At 45.0% G+C, this 18,538-nt stretch overlaps 2 protein-coding genes across 5 annotated transcripts in view; one reads left to right on the plus strand and one right to left on the minus strand.

The window, feature by feature from the left end:
- LOC103281456 (protein HEG homolog 1) overlaps positions 1-18,538 on the minus strand; it is a 42,576-nt gene that overhangs the window by 11,101 nt on the left and 12,937 nt on the right. For 2 of the 4 annotated variants that reach the window (XM_062984160.1, XM_062984159.1), the window contains exons 1-4: positions 13,823-13,962; positions 2,696-2,809; positions 2,000-2,134; positions 1,747-1,850 (exon numbers count right to left, since the gene is read on the minus strand). In XM_062984160.1, coding sequence (XP_062840230.1) covers positions 1,747-1,850; positions 2,000-2,134; positions 2,696-2,809; positions 13,823-13,880 — 411 coding nt within the window. In that variant the 5' untranslated portion in view covers positions 13,881-13,962. Of the gene's footprint in view, positions 1-1,746; positions 1,851-1,999; positions 2,135-2,695; positions 2,810-13,822; positions 13,963-18,538 lie in introns of those variants that run through there. The other 2 variants (XM_062984161.1, XM_062984162.1) reach the window with 2 other exon arrangements.
- The window catches only part of LOC103282434 (uncharacterized), a 29,618-nt gene continuing 27,994 nt past the window's right edge, over positions 16,915-18,538 (plus strand). Inside the window, exon 1 of the mRNA XM_062984158.1 lies at positions 16,915-17,139. Coding sequence (XP_062840228.1) covers positions 16,991-17,139 — 149 coding nt within the window. The 5' untranslated portion in view covers positions 16,915-16,990. The remainder of the gene's footprint in view (positions 17,140-18,538) is intronic.

The raw sequence follows: 18,538 nt of genomic DNA on the forward strand, positions 1-18,538 counted from the left end.
TAGACATACAGTGTTGCAGGGAGTCAGGTCCCGCTGTATGGAAAACGGGAGTTGTATCCTCAGTGCTGTTCTTAGGAAAAGAGGATGCGTTCTGACCTTTTGGAACTGTGTCTTGGCATCTTCCAAGGAGGAAGGGTCTGGCCTAAGAGATAGGCATTCTTCTCCAGGAGGTGACAGAGGGAGAAATGCTGATGTAGGCATGAGGATTATTCATTAATTTACAGTATTTATATTCCGCCCTTCCTTCTCGCCCTGAAGCGGATCACAATGCACATAGACATGGCAAACATTCAATGCCATTAAACATACAACACACACAAAGACACAGAGGCAATTTAATATTTTCCAGCCTCTGGCTTCATGAGGGTATGCTCGATTCCGGCCAGAGCGGGAGCCGCTGCTTCATCATCCACTGTGACACCGAGTCCTTGATGGAGTACTTCCTCATCTTCCAGATGAGGATGGATGCATGTATATGTCTATTTGTATTTTAGAATGTTTTTATGAATGTTGATGTAAGTTAATATTTTTTTAATCTGATTTATAGTGTATTGTATAATTTTTTATATGTGTGTTTATTGTAAGCCGCCCTGAGTCCCCTCTCGGGTGAGAAGGGCGAGATATAAATGTTTTAATAAATAAATAAATAAATAATATGTGTGTACATCCTCTGATACTTGTCTATGCACAGCCCGGGCTGTGGCGCAGGCAGGAGAGCAAGCCAGCTGAATTAACTGCAATGAATCACTCTGACCAGGAGGTCATGAGTTCGAGGCCCGCTCAGAGCCTATGTTTGTCTTGTATTTATTCTATGTAAAAAGGCATTGAATGTTTGCCTATACGTGTAATGTGATCCGCCCTGAGTCCCCTTCGGGGTGAGAAGGGTGGAATATAAATGCTGTAAATAAATAAATAATAAATAAATATTAATAATGCCTTGAAATTGTGTATTTTATATGCCCCCCGACCCCGTTTTTTATCTATAGTGGTTGATGTTTGTATCATTACCTCATTTATTCTTGGTTATTAAGTGGGGGTTTTTTGTATGCTATGTTTTAATTGCTGATTTTATTTGACAGCTGTATCATTGTTTTTAGCTTTAGATACGCATTGTAACTGTTATATTTTGTTTTTGTTCTGGGCTTGGCCCCATGTTAGCAGCCCTGAGTCCCTTCGGGGAGATGGTGGCAGGATAGAAAAATAAAGTATTATTATATTATTATTATTCATGCTGAGCAAAAATGTAACCCCCCTTTGTAACTGTAGGTAATTATGAATCTAATATAGTTACATAGAATCTGCATGTCTATATGTCCAATGTCGCTCTTTGTGTCATTGTAAAAGTTCTGCTATTCCCTCTCACACTGGAAAGTGCAATAAAAGATGGATTTCAGTGTGGGTATTTCGCATAATTAGCACAGAATGCTTATTACTTTGATGTATTCCACATGGCAAAACAGCAAATCCCATTTTATCTGAGATCTTTTCCCCATTCAGTCTTAGCGCTGATCAACTAGAGAGCGAATCAGTTGCAGACAGGCATTGAGACCGCTTTTGGTTTGCATTTTTGCTGTGAATAGGTTTTGATAAGCTTGATTGAAAGTAATTGAAAAGTTCTTCATGACCTGCTGACCCCATGCCTCTGGCCTCTCTGGACCCCCGTGGAAGGAGACCATTCGGGTTGGGGCCAGGCCAGGGGGCAATGGGCCCCAAAGGGAGGGGGCTGGGGCGGGAGGGGGTCCTCACCAAGCTCCGGAGCTGGAGGTCCACCTGCTCCTCTGTGGGGGCTTCCAAGGGGGGCGGTGGGGGCGGCGGCGGCAGCAACAGCAGGCGGGCAGCAAAGACCCTGGCTTCATGGGGGAGAGGAGAAGGCAGGCAGTGGGGTCTTCTAAAGTGGGGAGTGGGTGGCCTGGGAGGGCTTGGCCCCGATCCGCTCCCTCCGCCCCCCTCCTCCAGGTGTGAGTCCCGTCCCAGGTGTGCCCCTCCCCCCTTGATTTACCTGGAATGCAGCCCAGGGAAGGGTGCAGGTGGGAGCCCAGCCCACAGCGGCAGAACCTGCGCCCGGACCCTGCCGTCTCCTCGCAGCGGCTCCACGGAGGGCAGTCCCCGTCCCCCTTGCAGGCCAGGAGGGGCTCTGGGTGGGGGGCAGAGAATGCATCATTATATATTTTATTTATTCATTTATTTATTTGCAGTATTTATATTTTGCCCTTTTTTCTCACCCCGAAGGGGACTCAGGGCGGATCACATTATATACATATAGGGCAAACATTCAATGCCCATATACACATAGAACCGAGACAGAGACAGACGCAGAGGCAATTTAACCTTCTCCTGAGGGGATGTTCGATTCTGGCCACAGGGGAGGAGCAGAGGCCTCAAGAAGGGCAAGGGGCCCACCCCAAAGGGCTGGTGGTGGAGCTGGGCTGTGGGGGGTCAGAAGGGATAATAGCCCCACCCAGGGTGGGCAGGAGGGAGACCCACAGGCACCACAGATGGTTGCAGGGCCGGGTACTGAATCCCAGTTCCCCTACAACCTCTGGGGATGCCTGCCATAGATGTGGGTGAAACATCAGGAGAGAATGCTTCTAGAACATGGCCAGACAGCCCGGAAAATGCTCAACAACTCCCGCCACTTGCTGCAGCGTTGTCCCTGTCACTCCTCCTTGCCCTTGACCTGCCTGTGGCTGCTCACCTATCATCCCCTTGGGCCAATCCACTGTTGTCCATTCAGCCGTAGTCTCCATGGTGGTGGGCACAGGCCAGGCGGTGGGGGCCATCCCCGCTGACCAGTTGGCTGCGCTGACCTCTGAAAGAGGGAGGGGAGGGTGGCGGGAATTAGGGAGGGGGCAACAGCCTTTGTGTCATGCCATGTTTGGTGAGTCCCAGAAGGACGTGGTTTCTGGCGGGAGAGGCCGCAAGGCAGGCATGCGCACTCAAGCACTTGCAGGTCAAGGAAAATAATAATAATAATAATAATAATAATAATAATAATAATAAAACTTCCCCCCCCCCCGCAGGTGCCACCTTGACGTGGTGGGAGGGCTTGACCATTCCAAGGACGCTGAGGGCTGTGCTGGCGGTAGTGTAACTACCGGTAGGTCCAACCAAGCCAGAGAGGCCTCAGCGGAGGAATGCAACCAAGTGCACCTAACCCATTAGCATATGGAGAATCAAACCAAAACGAAGTCTATACTGGCTCGGTCGTCACCCAGGATAAAAAGGACCGCGGTGGATGCTGCTGATTCTGGACATCCATTGACAAGTGGGCTACGGAATCATCAAAACCCAATTGAACAGTCACAGAAGCGACAGAAATATACAATGCCAGAAAACCGCACAGTCATGAAATGCTATTACAACTCTGAACCTGAAAAGCGCGGCTACCAAAAAAGGATGCATCAGCTATGGAAACAAGAGTACCCTGACTCACAGATAACAGAACCCCGACTGGCTGACCAACGAAGATTCATAATCAGAAACAAAGTGTTCAGTGAAGTTGAACTCGAAGAAATCCAGAAAATCTGCAAAGCAAATTACCATCAGACCACAGCACAGACAGCAGCAGAGACTCCAGCAACACTTGGAATGGTGGAACAGATTGAACCAGAAGAAAGAGTGGAGCTTTTGCAAGAATTTGATGAACCAGCACTTGAAACACCTGTTGAACCACCAGGAACCTTGACAGCAAGACAACAAGAGCTCAAGGATAAGATCATGGCTCATGCTGCAGCAAATGCCATAAGAAAACGGCTCCCAACTCTAAAAACAGTGCCCAAAAGACACCTGGCGCCTCTCATGAAAGATGTGAATGCAGCACTCTCCACTGTCCAAATAACATCAATTGAACAAACAAACCAGTTTGCCTACAGTGCAGCAGTGATAGTAACAGAAGAGCTTGGGCTCCTACAACCAAGGCAGCCCCAAAGAAAATCGACTGGAAAACCAAAGTGGAAGGTCAGGCTAGAGTTGAAAATCAAAAAGCTTAGATCAGATGCAAGTAACCTGAAAAATATGAAAGAGAAGAAACTGAAGAATGACAAAATCAAGCAATACCTGATCCGAAAGTACTGGCTGAACACTAGAAAAATTGAAGAAGCTTTGGAAATTGTGAAAGAACAAATTACAGCAACAGCCAGAAAAATTGAAAGGTATGAAGCCAGAATCATCCAGTACAGACAAAATCAACTGTTTCAATCAGACCAAAGACGGTTCTACCAGAGTCTGAACCAAACAACAGACACAGTAACCATAAAGCCAGAGAAAACTGCAACAACAAAGTTCTGGAAAGAGCTTTGGGAAAACAATAAGAACTGCAACAAAAACGCTGGGTGGATAAAGGAGTTTGAAGGAAAATTCTCACAGAACAAAATGGAACTGATGGAAATAACAACTGAAATGATCAGCAAACGGGTGCAAAAAGTCAAGAACTGGACATCGCCTGGTAGTGATCAACTTCATGGATTTTGGCTCAAACATCTGATTAGTTTACATGGAAAAATGGCCCAACAATTCAATGAGATGCTGCAGAAAGGAAGTATCAGTGAATGGCTAACAACTGGAAGAACATACCTGATACAAAAGGATCCAGCAAAAGGAGCAGCACCAGGAAACTACAGGCCAATAACGTGTCTGCCCACTATGTTTAAACTACTGACTGGCATCATAGCTGACAGAATTCAAGACTATCTTGAAGAAAAAAACATCTTGCCAGATGAACAGAAAGGCAACAAACGGAAAAGCAGGGGCACAAAAGACCAGTTATTGATTGACAAAATGATCCTGGAGAACTGTAAGAGCCGAAACGCTAATCTTCACATGACGTGGATTGACTACAAAAAGGCCTTTGACTCACTCCCACACAGCTGGATCATCAAGTGCCTGGACGCCATCGGGATTTGTAAAAACGTTGGCACCTTCATTGAAAACATGATGGAGCACTGGAAAACTGAACTGTTTGTTGGAAATGAAAGTTATGGACTTGTCAACATCAGAAGAAGAATTTTCCAGGGAGATTCATTGTCCCCTCTGCTTTTCATTATTGCCATGATCCCTCTGTCAACAATTTTACAAAAAACAAATCTCGGCTACCAAACATCTAAGAATTCTCACAAAATTTCGCATCTGATGTACATGGATGACCTGAAGCTGTATGGAAAAACGAAAACTGAAATCCAGTCTCTGACTAACACTGTCCGAATTTTTAGCACTGATATCAACATGGAGTTTGGTTTGGACAAATGTTCGACAGTGGCATTGAAGAAGGGGAAAATCATTGAAAGTGAGGGCATCAATATGCCTAATGGCCAAACAATAAAGTGTCACCAGCCAGAGGCCTATACATATCTGGGCATATTACAGCTGGACAACATCAAGCATGAACATGTGAAAACTGTGGTCAGCAAAGAATACACACAAAGGGTCAGAAAAATTCTCAAAAGCAAGCTCAATGGAGGCAACACCATCAAGGCCATAAACACCTGGGCCATGCCTGTCATAAGATATACTGCTGGCATTATAAACTGGACACAGATGGAACTGGACAATTTGGACAGAAAAACAAGAAAACTCATGACCATTCATCACTCACTGCACCCTCGCAGTGATGTTGACCGGCTATATCTGCCTAGAAGATCAGGGGGCAGAGGACTCTTACAAGTCAAACAAGCAGTCAAAGAAGAAGAACATGCCCTGGCAGAATATGTAAAGCAAAGTGAAGAACCTGCTTTGATTGAAGTCAAAAATCAGAAACTCCTCAAAGCACAGCAGACAAAAAACCAGTACAAGAAAGCCACACTACAAACTAGAGCTGACAGCTGGCACAACAAAACATTGCATGGAAAGTTCCTTGACAAAATTGAAGGAAAAGCTGATAAGGAGAAGACCTGGCTCTGGCTCACGAATGGGACCCTGAAGAAGGAGACAGAAGGCCTGATCCTTGCAGCCCAGGAGCAAGACATCAGGACAAAGGCAATTAATAATAATAATAATAATAATAATAATAATAATAATAATAATAGAAGACCTGGCTCTGGCTCACGAATGGGACCCTGAAGAAGGAGACACAAGGCCTGATCCTTGCAGCCCAGGAGCAAGCCATCAGGACAAATGCAATTAAGGCCAAGATTGAAAAATCAGCTGATGACCCAAAATGCAGACTGTGCAAGGAAGCTGATGAAACCATTGATCATCTCCTCAGCTGCTGTAAGAAAATTGCACAGACAGACTACAAACAGAGGCATAACTGTGTGGCCCAAATGATCCATTGGAACTTATGCATCAAGTACCACCTGCCAGCAGCAAAGAACTGGTGGGATCACAAACCAGCAAAGGTCGTGGAAAATGAACACGCAAAGATACTGTGGGACTTCCGAATCCAGACTGACAAAGTTCTGGAACACAACACACCAGATATCACAGTTGTGGAAAAGAACAAGGTTTGGATCATTGATGTTGCCATCCCAGGTGACAGTCGCATTGATGAAAAACAACAGGAAAAACTCAGCCGCTATCAGGACCTCAAGATTGAACTTCAAAGACTCTGGCAGAAACCAGTGCAGGTGGTCCCGGTGGTGATGGGCACATTGGGTGCTGTGCCAAAAGATCTCAGCCGGCATTTGGAAACAATAGACATTGACAAAATTACGATCTGCCAACTGCAAAAGGCCACCCTGCTGGGATCTGCACGCATCATCCGAAAATACATCACACAGTCCTAGACACTGGGGAAGTGTTCGACTTGTGGTTTTGTGAAAGGAAATCCAGCATGTCTATCTTGTTTGCTGTGTCATACAACATCGTTGTGTCAATAATAATAAAACTTTATTTATACCCCGCCACCATCTCCCCGTGGGGACTCGGGGTGGCTTACATGGGGCAGAGGCCCAAACAACATAGAACAAAACATAGGCAAAATAATACAAATCACACTATGAAAAGATAAAACAGTAATACAATCCCTTTGCATGTGCAGGTACATGTGCATGTGCAAAAGGACTTTCCTTCAGCTGCCAGTGCTTGAGTGCACATGCATGCTCAGGCTCACTCCTTTCCTGCAGCTGAGCCCTGATGCTGGGCAAAGGGACCCAAAGAATGTGCTCTGAGGCCGGCCCACTTGAGCACCTTGAGGGCTGGGGGGATAGAGGCCATGGAGGTGCAATGAGTTAATAATAATAATAATAATAATAATAATAATAATAATTATTATTATTATTATTATTATTATTATTATTACCCCTGCAGTGATGTTGACCGGCTATATCTACCTCGAAGATCAGGGGGCAGAGGACTCTTACAAGTCAAACAAGCTGTCAAAGAAGAAGAACATGCCCTGGCAGAATATGTAAAGCAAAGTGAAGAACCTGCTTTGATTGAAGTCAAAAATCAGAAACTCTTCAAAGCACAGCAGAAAAAAAACAGTACAAGAAAGCCACACTACAAACTAGAGCTGACAGCTGGCACAACAAAACATTGCGTGGAAAGTTCCTTGACAAAATTGAAGGAAAAGCTGATAAGGAGAAGACCTGGCTCTGGCTCACAAATGGGACCCTGAAGAAGGAGACAGAAGGCCTGATCCTTGCAGCCCAGGAGCAAGACATCAGGACAAAGGCAATTAATAATAATAATAATAATAATAATAATAATAATAATAATAATAATAATAGAAGACCTGGCTCTGGCTCACGAATGGGACCCTGAAGAAGGAGACAGAAGGCCTGATCCTTGCAGCCCAGGAGCAAGTTATCAGGACAAGGCAATCACGGCCAAGATTGAAAAATCAGCTGATGACCCAAAATGCAGACTGTGCAAGGAAGCTGACGAAACCATGGATCATATCCTTAACTGCTGTAAGAAAATTGCACAGACAGACTACAAACAGAGGCACAACTATGTGGCCCAAATGATTCATTGGAACTTATGCCTCAAGTCCCACCTCCCAGCAGCAAAGAACTGGTGGGATCACAAACCCGCAAAAGTATTGGAAAATGAGCACGCAAAGATACTGTGGGACTTCCGAATCCAGACTGACAAAGTTCTGGAACACAACACACCAGACATCACAGTTGTGGAAAAGAAAAAGGTTTGGATTATTGATGTTGCCATCCCAGGTGACAGTTGCATTGACGAAAAACAACAGGAAAAACTCAGCCGCTCTCAGGACCTCAAGATTGAACTTCAAAGACTCTGGCAGAAACCAGTGCAGGTGGTCCCGGTGGTGATGGGCACATTGGGTGCCGTGCCAAAAGATCTCAGCCAGCATTTGGAAACAATAGACATTGACAAAATCACGATCTGCCAACTGCAAAAGGCCACCCTACTGGGATCTGCACGCATCATCCGAAAATACATCACACAGTCCTAGACACTGGGGAAGTGTTTGACTTGTGATTTTGTGATACGAAATCCAGCATATCTATCTTGTTTGCTGTGTCATAATAAAATAATAATACTTTATTTTTCTATCGCGCCACCATCTCCCCGAAGGGACTCAGGGCAGCTAACATGGGGCCAAGCCCGAAACAGAGACAAAGAAGTATAACAAGATTAAAACCAATATCAATAACTAAGAAACAATGATCACAACAATCAAATACAATAAGCATACAATAAAACACATAGTGGCCATACAAAATGAGGTAATAATACAAGCGTCACTACTATGGATAAAAAGGGGTCGGTCATATAAAAATACACAATTTCAAGACCATTTAATAAGGTGCATCATGGGCAAGTGTCGGAGAGTTAAACCCTTGTGCCGGCTGAACTGCTGACCTGAAGGTTCAAAACCGTGAGATGGTGTGCCCCTAGCTACGTGGGAACATGAGAGAAGCCTCCCAGCAGGATGGCCACACGTCCAGGCATCCTCTGGGTAACGTCTCTGTGGACCAGTGGCTCCCAACCTTTGGCCCTCCTCCAGGTGTTTGGACTTCAACTCCCAGAAATCCCAACTGTTGGGAGCTTGATGGCATTTCGGAAGTCTGAAAACTTGGCTTTTCACCCAGGCCTTTGGTTAAGATCGCCTTTCTCCATCACAATTATTATGCTCCTCGACCTTTTGTACAGGTCGCTCTTCTCCTGATTCCAGATTGCTTGATATTATTCAGGACTCCTCCTTACCTAATGTGACCTTAAATGATTGTAATGCACTTTATCTATTTACAAATTTGTTACTCATAATGTGCACCTTGCTTATCCACTATTGCAACCTCATTGTTTTTAATTTGATGTTTTAATTCTGTGTTGGGTTTTTTTCGCCTATTGTGTATATTTTATTATTGGTTTTTGTTGTTGTCCTTTGATGTTTCATATTTTATCATTGCTTGTATTTTGATTTTGCTGTAAGCCGCCCCGAGTCCCCTTCGGGGGAGATGGAGGCGAGATATAAATAAACTTCTTCTTCTTAGTATTATTATTATTATTATTGACACAACGACGTTGTATGACACAGCAAACAAGATAGATATGCTGGATTTCGTATCACAAAATCCCAAGTCGAACACTTCCCAAGTGTCTAGGACTGTGTGATGTATTTTCGGATGATGCATGCAGATCCCAGTAGGGTGGCCTTTTGCAGTTGGCAGATCGTAATTTTGTCAATGTCTATTGTTTCCAAATGCCGGCTGAAATCTTTTGGCACAGGACCCAGTGTGCCCATCACCACCGGGACCACCTGCACTGGTTTCTGCCAGAGTCTTTGAAGTTCAATCTTGAGGTCCTGATAGCGGCCGAGTTTTTCCTGTTGTTTTTCGTCAGTGCGACTGTCACCTGGGATGGCAACATCAATGATCCAAACCTTGTTCTTTTCCACAACTGTGAGGTCTGGTGTGTTGTGTTCCAGAACTTTGTCAGTCTGGATTCGGAAGTCCCACAGTCTCTTTGCGTGCTCATTTTCCAATACTTTTGCAGGTTTGTGATCCCACCAGTTCTTTACTGCTGGGAGGTGGTACTTGAGGCATAAGTTCCAATGGATCATTTGGGCCACATAGTTGTGCCTCTGTTTGTAGTCTGTCTGTGCAATTTTCTTACAGCAGCTGAGGATATGATCCATGGTTTCGTCGGTTTCCTTGCACAGTCTGCATTTTGGGTCATCAGCTGATTTTTCGATCTTGGCCTTAATTGCATTTGTCCTGATGGCTTGCTCCCGGGCTGCAAGGATCAGGCCTTCTGTCTCCTTCTTCAGTATTATTATTATTATTATTATTATTATGTCCAAAACACCTGGAGGCCCAAAGATTGGGAACCACTACTGTAGACGGCTGATTCTCTCACACCAGAAGCGACTTATCTCGATTTGCTTCTGACACGAGAGGAGACGGGCGCCCTTTGCCCTCCTCCTTCCTTCCTTTCTTCATTCCTTCCTTCCTTCCTCCTTCCTCCTGGTTGCATAATTGGTGCCAGGACCGCTGAAAGCTCCTCCCGGCTGGAAGCATGGAGCGCCTCCTCCCTCCAAGACATATAAACAAACAACCAAGAGGAGACTTGGGAGAGGGAGGGTCTCAAATCCCAAACAGGAAGGAAATCTAAGTTGGGGAGGGGGCAATGCAATGGGGCTGCCATCTCTGACTAGCTGCATTGTTCTCTTGCACACTCAGCAATGCTCTCCCTTCCAATTTTTTATTTACTGTATTTATATACTGTTTTTCTCACCCCTTGTTTAGTAATGTTTGCATAATAATGGCAAAATTCAAGCCAAACATACATGTTAAATCCTCTCGGTTTACCCCACCTCCGAATTCTCCTATCACACTACAGTGCTTTATTATCGACCTCATCAGATTTTAATTATACTCTCCACATACTACTGCCCAGTCTTTTACTATTTTAATTTGTTTTAATTTGTCGGTTTTGCTTATTATTACACTATTGTTTTAACACGGTGAATTTTTGTATAATTTTAATGTTGATGATGCCTGTTTTTGCTCTGAATTGTATTTTTATCTTGTTGTATCGTGATAACTTGGGCTTGGCCCCATGGGAGCCGCCCCAGGCCCTGAGGGGAGATGGAGGCAGGATACAAAAATAAAGTAGTCGTTGTTGTTGTTATTATTATTATAAACCAAATCATATATCTAAACTATATATATATATATATATATATATATATATATATATATATATATATGTATGTAATGTGCATAATTAGGGCCAAGTTAACAACAAAACCACTGGGCCAAATCACACCAAATTTGGCCACAATATTCCTCACTTTCAAAGGAATGACATTGCAGCTTCAAAGCCTGGCTGCTTCATACCTAGGGGACTCCATTATTGGCCAACTTGAATACCATTGAATAGCCTTGGAGCTTCAAAGCCTGGTTGTTTCATACCTAGGGGACTCCATTGTTGGCCAACTTGAATGCCATTGAATAGCCTTGCAGCTTCAAAGCCTGGCTGCTTCATACCTAGAGGACTCCATTATTGGCCAACTTGAATACCATTGAATAGCCTTGCAGCTTCAAAGCCTGGCTGCTTCATACCTAGGGGACTCCACTGTTGGCCAACTTGAATACCATTGAATAGCCTTGCAGCTTCAAAGCCTGGCTGCTTCATACCTAGGGGACTCCATTATTGGCCAACTTGAATACCATTGAATAGCCTTGCAGCTTCAAAGCCTGGCTGCTTCATACCTAGGGGACTCCACTGTTGGCCAACTTGAATACCATTGAATAGCCTTGCAGCTTCAAAGCCTGGCTGCTTCATACCTAGGGGACTCCACTGTTGGCCAACTTGAATACCAATGAATAGCCTTGCAGCTTCAAAGCCTGGCTGCTTCATACCTAGGGGACTCCACTGTTGGCCAACTTGAATACCACTGAATAGCCTTGCAGCTTCAAAGCCTGGCTGCTTCATACCTAGGGGAATCCTCTCTAGACCACCTGGAATGTCATGAAGAAAACCCCACTTAGGACTACTATAAACCAAATAATATATCTAAACAATCTCTCTATATATAAATGTAATGTGCATAATTAAGACCGAGTTACCAACAAAACCACCGGGCCAAATCACACCAAATTTGGCCACAATACTCCTCACTTTCGAAGGAGTGACACTGCAGCTTCAAAGCCTGGCTGCTTCATACCTAGGGGACTCCATTATTGGCCAACTTGAATACCACTGAATAGCCTTGCAGCTTCAAAGCCTGGCTGATTCATACCCAGGGGACTCCATTATTGGCCAACTTGAATACCATTGAATAGCCTTGCAGCTTCAAAGCCTGGCTGCTTCATACCTAGGGGACTCCATTATTGGCCAACTTGAATACCCCTGAATAGCCTTGCAGCTTCAAAGCCTGGATGCTTCATACCTAGGGGACTCCATTGTTGGCCAACTTGAATACCATTGAATAGCCTTGCAGCTTCAAAGCCTGGCTGCTTCATACCCAGGGGACTCCATTATTGGCCAACTTGGAACGCCATTGAATAGCCTTGCAGCTTCAAAGCCTGGCTGCTTCATACCTAGGGGAATCCTCTCTAGACCACCTGGAATGCCATGAAGAAAACCCCACTTAGGACTACTATGCCACAGCAACGTGTGGCCGGGCACAGCTAGTAAGTACAGTAGAGTCTCGCTTATCCAACGTAAACAGGCTGGCAAACGTTGGATAAGCGAATATCTTGGATAATAAGGAGAGATTAATGAAAAGCCTATTAAACATCACATTAGGTTGTGATTTTACTAATTAAGCACCAAAACATCATGTTGTCCAACAAATTTGATAGAAAAAGTAGTTCAATACAAGTAATGCTATGTAGTAGTTACTGTATTTACGAATTTAGCACCAAAGTATCATGATATATTGAAAACATTACAAAAATGCGTTGGATAATCCAGAACGTTGGATAAGCGAGTTTTGGATAAGTGAGGCTCTACTGTATATAACTATGCATTAATGACAACAGAACCATTGAAACATAAGAAATAGGCAACGCCTAGAGACTAAAAACATCGCATTAAAACACCTACCCTGTTTCCCTGAAAATAAGACATCCCCAAAAATAAGACCTAGTAGAGGGTTTGCTGAATTGCTAAATACAGTAGAGTCTCACTTATCCAACATAAACGGGCCGGCAGAATGTTGGATAAGTGAATATGTTGGATAATAAGGAGAGATTAAGAAAAGGCCTATTAAACATCAAAATAGGTTATGATTTTACAAATTAAGCACCAAAACATCATGTTACACAACAAATTTGACAGAAAAAGTAGTTCTATAGGCAGCAATGTTATGTAGTAATTACTGTATTTACGAATTTAGCACCAAAATATTATGATATATTGAAAACATTGACTACAAAAATGCATTGGATAATCCAGAACGTTGGATAAGTGAGACTCTACTGTATAAGGCCTCCCCCGAAAGTAAGACCTAGCAAAGTTTTTGTTTGGAAGCATGCCCAATGAACAACACCAGAGCATGCAGGATTGGTAAATGTACATACTAGTTGTACATGAAAATAATGGGAGTAACAAGAAATTCTTGACAGGAGTCACAGTTTGTTTGGTTTGGTTATGCTGGTTTGTGATAACAACTACTGTACAGTAGAGAATAAATGTTCACTTTTTTTTGTTCGACAATAAATGTGAATTCTTCTTCATGGAAAAATAAGACATCCCCTGAAAATAAGGCCTAGCATATCTTTGGGAGCAAAAAATAATATAAGACACTGTCTTATTTTCGGGGAAACACGGAAGTATAAACATGATCCAAGTGACCCTTGCTCTTGCTCGTGAGGAGGGGCATCTAGGTCTGGGAAAGGAGAGCCTTCTGCTAGTGCTGCCCCCCCCCCCCCCCGTCCCATCCCCTTTGGCTCCCTCTTACCTGCGTGGAGCCCCCCCACCTGCAGGAAGGCCACGGCCAGGCTGAGGCCCACCCACATCTCTCTCCCAGAAGGGGCCGTGGGGAATTCCAGGAGGAGCTGGCCCTATGTCCGGCAGGCAGGGAGGAAGCCAGGGGTCATTGACCCCACTCCCTCCCTCCCACCTGCCCCTGGCACTCATTAACAGGAGACAGGACGAGCACAGAGGGAGCCAAGGAGGGGAAAGTGTGATCGAGGTGACCACCCTCCCCCCCCCAGGACTTTGTAAAAGATAGTTCAAAAATCAAGACTTTATGTTCTATATTCCATATATTTATAGTAGAAGGTGATTGAGACTTTTTACTGGAGTTTACTGTGGATTATCCCTGCACTCTGAGGCAAGAGATAACAACTTCATGAATTGTAAAATCATGCTGCTAAAACTCCACTTTTATGAATTTCCATATTGGGTTCCCCAGATGTTATGAACTTCGTTCTTATCAGATATTTTCAATTGTTTATATCATTCATGATTCCCCTTTATGCAATGTAACTCACTTTTATGGATTCTCCCTTATTTCCATGAAATCTATCTATCTGCCTATATGTGTTTGTACTCTTTGGGATCCCCGGAAAATATGTATTTTTCCCAGCAGGGTTTATATTCCCACTTTATTTTATTTTTCATTTTATTTCATATAATTGTCAAGTCATGAAATCAAATAGGGAATATTTTGAACTCAACCTGAACCCCAGAACCTATCCCATTTCCTATAACCCAGGCTTCCCTTCCCAGAAACAAAAGGATAATCTGCCACCGCTAAACCCAATCAAATTCAGATTGCATGGACAATATAGGGCTTGAGTCGCCGAATTCAGAGTGTTGACCTAAAGGTGATTCGCCCCAAGGCAAACATTGTCATATCTCACCCAAAGGAAAATCCAGGACACCTCAGGAAGGCGCCCTGCAGAGCCTGTCAATATGGCTCATCACCACCCATCTACTTCCACCCCTGACACCCCAAGGCATATCTAAAATCTGTATACGTGACAGAAACCCGGACATCCTTGATTGCTGCCATTAATCCCTTTAGAAATCGGTCTAGCAGGAATTAATCCGATCTTTTCCTGCTCTGTCACTTCATTGTTTCAATAACTCCCGCCTTCTCCTTCCTGATTGGTTTGAGTAGAGACAAAAAGCAGCTCCCTATTGGGCCAACAGAGCAAGGCGGGAAACGAAAGCCCGCCTCGTTCAACCTTCCAGCCTATCAACGATCAGATGGGCGGGGGAGCGGGGCGGGAAATTCAAAGGGCTGTCAGACTGAAATTTTGTATAAATATGGCTTTATTTTGATTATGTGGTACCCTAGTAGACTGAATGATCACTACTAGAGTCCTTTTCAGCTGAATTGCTCAATAAAGACTCCTTGGCGGATTTTCCTTCAACTTTGGCGGACCTTCTTCATTTCGGCTTCAGGTTGTATTGCGGCTCATATTTTCCTATTGGCTCCGCCAAGGTCCGTTCTCTCAGGACCGGATCGGGTTTCTCCTTAAGGGCCCGATCCCCTAAAACGCGGTCGACAACAAAAGGGGCACCTGCCAGGGAGCGGACCCCCTTCGATCTGGGGCCGAAGCCCCTCTGACCTGGAACCGGACCCTTCCTCCTGGGACCAGGGCCAGAGGGCAGCCAGAGTAACAGCAGACTGAGATGCATCTACACCAGGCCTGGGCCAACTTTGGCCCTCCCTCCAGGTGTTTTGGACTTCAACTCCCACAATTCCTAACAGCCGGTAGGCTGTTAGGAATTGTGGGAGTTGGAGTCCAAAACACCTGGAGGGAGGGCCAAAGTTGGCCCAGGCCTAATCTACACTGCACCCTTTGAAGAGATAATAATTAGAACAACAACAACACTAATAATAATAATAATAATACATTTCATTTATTAGCTGTCTCTACTAGTAATTATAATAATAATAATTCATTTATTCATTATCTGCTTCTCCTGATTATGATGGTGATAATAATAACATTTTTATTACCTGCCTGTCATGGTGATGATAATAACAATAATAATACATTTTATTTATTACTGTCTCTCCTGATGATAATGATAACAACAACAATACATTTTGTGTATTACAGTAGAGTCTCACTTATCCAACATAAACGGGTCGGCAGAATGTTGGATAAGCGAATATGTTGGATAATAAGAAGGGATTAAGGAAAAGCCTGTTAAACATCATATTAAGTTATGATTTTACAAATTAAGCACCAAAACATCATGTTATACAACAAATTTGACAGAAAAAGTAGTTCAGTACGCAGTAATGCTATGTATTCGTACTGTATTTACGAATTTAGCACCAAAATATCACGATGTATTGAAAACATTGACTACAAAAATGCGTTGGATAAAAAATGTGTTGGATGTTTTGGTGCTTAATTTCTAAAATCATAACCTATTTTGATGTTTAATAGGTTTTTCTTAATCTCTCCTTATTATCCAACATATTCGCTTATCCAACGTTCTGCCGGCCCGTTTATGTTGGATAAGTGAGACTCTACTGTACTATGTAATATCATATTACTACATTACATTAAATTATTATATTATAGATTACCTTGCATCAATAACTATTATTATTATTATTATTATTATTATTATTATGGAGGCGTGGGTACAACAAATTAAAAAACATATGAATATAAGATATGCACAATAAATTACATATATATACATACATGGAGAGAATTGAGCTATAGCAGGCATGGGCCAGCTTGGGCCCTCCCTCCAGGTGTTTTGGACTCCAACTCCCACCATTCCTAACAGCCTACCGGCTGTTAGGAATGGTGGGAGTTGGAGTCCAAAACACCTGGAGGGAGGGCCCAAGCTGGCCCATGCCTGAGCTATAGACTCAATAGAAAAGCAAAGTAAAACTCTTGTGCTGAAAGTGGGAAGGACAGGCAGGGCCTCCTTCTTGCTTGCCCCTCTCTCGGTCTGCGAATGGGAACCGGAATTGGCGGCGTGGGTGCCCTATCTCCAAGCCTCTTGGTTGGTGTGGAGATGAGGCAGGAGGGAGGCGGAGCCTGCTCGCCTTGACGTCACGGGCTCAGCCAATCGCGCGCCGACTTCCGCCTTGGCGGTGGGGAGCGGGCGGCCTGTTTTCGTGTGGGTCGGGCGAAGGCCCGAGATGGAGCCGGAGGCCCCCGAGCCCCTTCCCCTTCCCCGGCAGACCCTGGGCGACCTCCTCCGGACCCTCTACGAGATGGGCTTCAGCGAGGGGCAGGTCCAGGACGCCCTCCGCGCAGGATGCCTCAGCGCCCCCGAGGCCGCAGAGTGGTCAGTGAGAGGTCATCTCTTGGGAGGGGTCGAGTGGGGCTTTCCTTATCCCTCCGGGGTCCCTTTCAAAGGACTCTTATCACAGGCTGGAAGGCCATCTGTTAGGAAGGATTGCATGGTGTTCTTGACCAAAGGGGCTCGGCTGGATGGCCCTTGGGGATCCCTTCCAAAAGACTTATCACAGGCTGGAAGGCCATCTGTTAGGAAGGATTGCATGGTGTTCTTGACCAAAGGGGCTCGGCTGGATGGCCCTTGGGGATCCCTTCCAAAAGACTTATCACAGGCTGGAAGGCCATCTGTTAGGAAGGATTGCATGGTGTTCTTGACCAAAGGGGCTCGGCTGGATGGCCCTTGGGGATCCCTTCCAAAAGACTTATCACAGGCTGGAAGGCCATCTGTTAGGAAGGATTGCATGGTGTTCTTGACCAAAGGGGCTCGGCTGGATGGCCCTTGGGGATCCCTTCCAAAAGACTTATCACAGGCTGGAAGGCCATCTGTTAGGAAGGATTGCATGGTGTTCTTGACCAAAGGGGCTCGGCTGGATGGCCCTTGGGGATCCCTTCCAAAAGACTTATCACAGGCTGGGAGGCCATCTGTTAGGAAGGATTGCATGGTGTCCTTGGCCAAATGGGCTCAGCTGGATGGCCCTTGGGGATCCCTTCCAAAGGACTGGAAGGCCATCTGTTGGGAGAGATTGCATGGTGTCCTTGGCCAAATGGGCTCAGTTGGATGGCCTTTGGGGGTCCCTTTCAAAGGATTCTTATCACAGGCTGGAAGGCCATCTGTTAGGAAGGATTGCATGGTGTTCTTGACCAAAGGGGCTCAGCTGGATGGCCCTTGGGGATCCCTTCCAAAGGACTGGAAGGCCATCTGTTGGGAGAGATTGCATGGTGTCCTTGGCCAAATGGGCTCAGTTGGATGGCCTTTGGGGGTCCCTTTCAAAGGATTCTTATCACAGGCTGGAAGGCCATCTGTTAGGAAGGATTGTATGGTGTTCTTGACCAAAGGGGCTCGGCTGGATGGCCCTTGGGGATCCCTTCCAAAGGACTGGAAGGCCATCTGTTGGGAGAGATTGCATGGTGTCCTTGGCCAAATGGGCTCAGTTGGATGGCCTTTGGGGGTCCCTTTCAAAGGATTCTTATCACAGGCTGGAAGGCCATCTGTTAGGAAGGATTGCATGGTGTTCTTGACCAAAGGGGCTCAGCTGGATGGCCCTTGGGGATCCCTTCCAAAGGACTGGAAGGCCATCTGTTGGGAGAGATTGCATGGTGTCCTTGGCCAAATGGGCTCAGTTGGATGGCCTTTGGGGGTCCCTTTCAAAGGATTCTTATCACAGGCTGGAAGGCCATCTGTTAGGAAGGATTGTATGGTGTTCTTGACCAAAGGGGCTCAGCTGGAT

Source organism: Anolis carolinensis, chromosome 6 (assembly GCF_035594765.1).
Source record: "Anolis carolinensis isolate JA03-04 chromosome 6, rAnoCar3.1.pri, whole genome shotgun sequence".
Taxonomy (NCBI): Eukaryota; Metazoa; Chordata; class Lepidosauria; order Squamata; family Dactyloidae; genus Anolis; species Anolis carolinensis.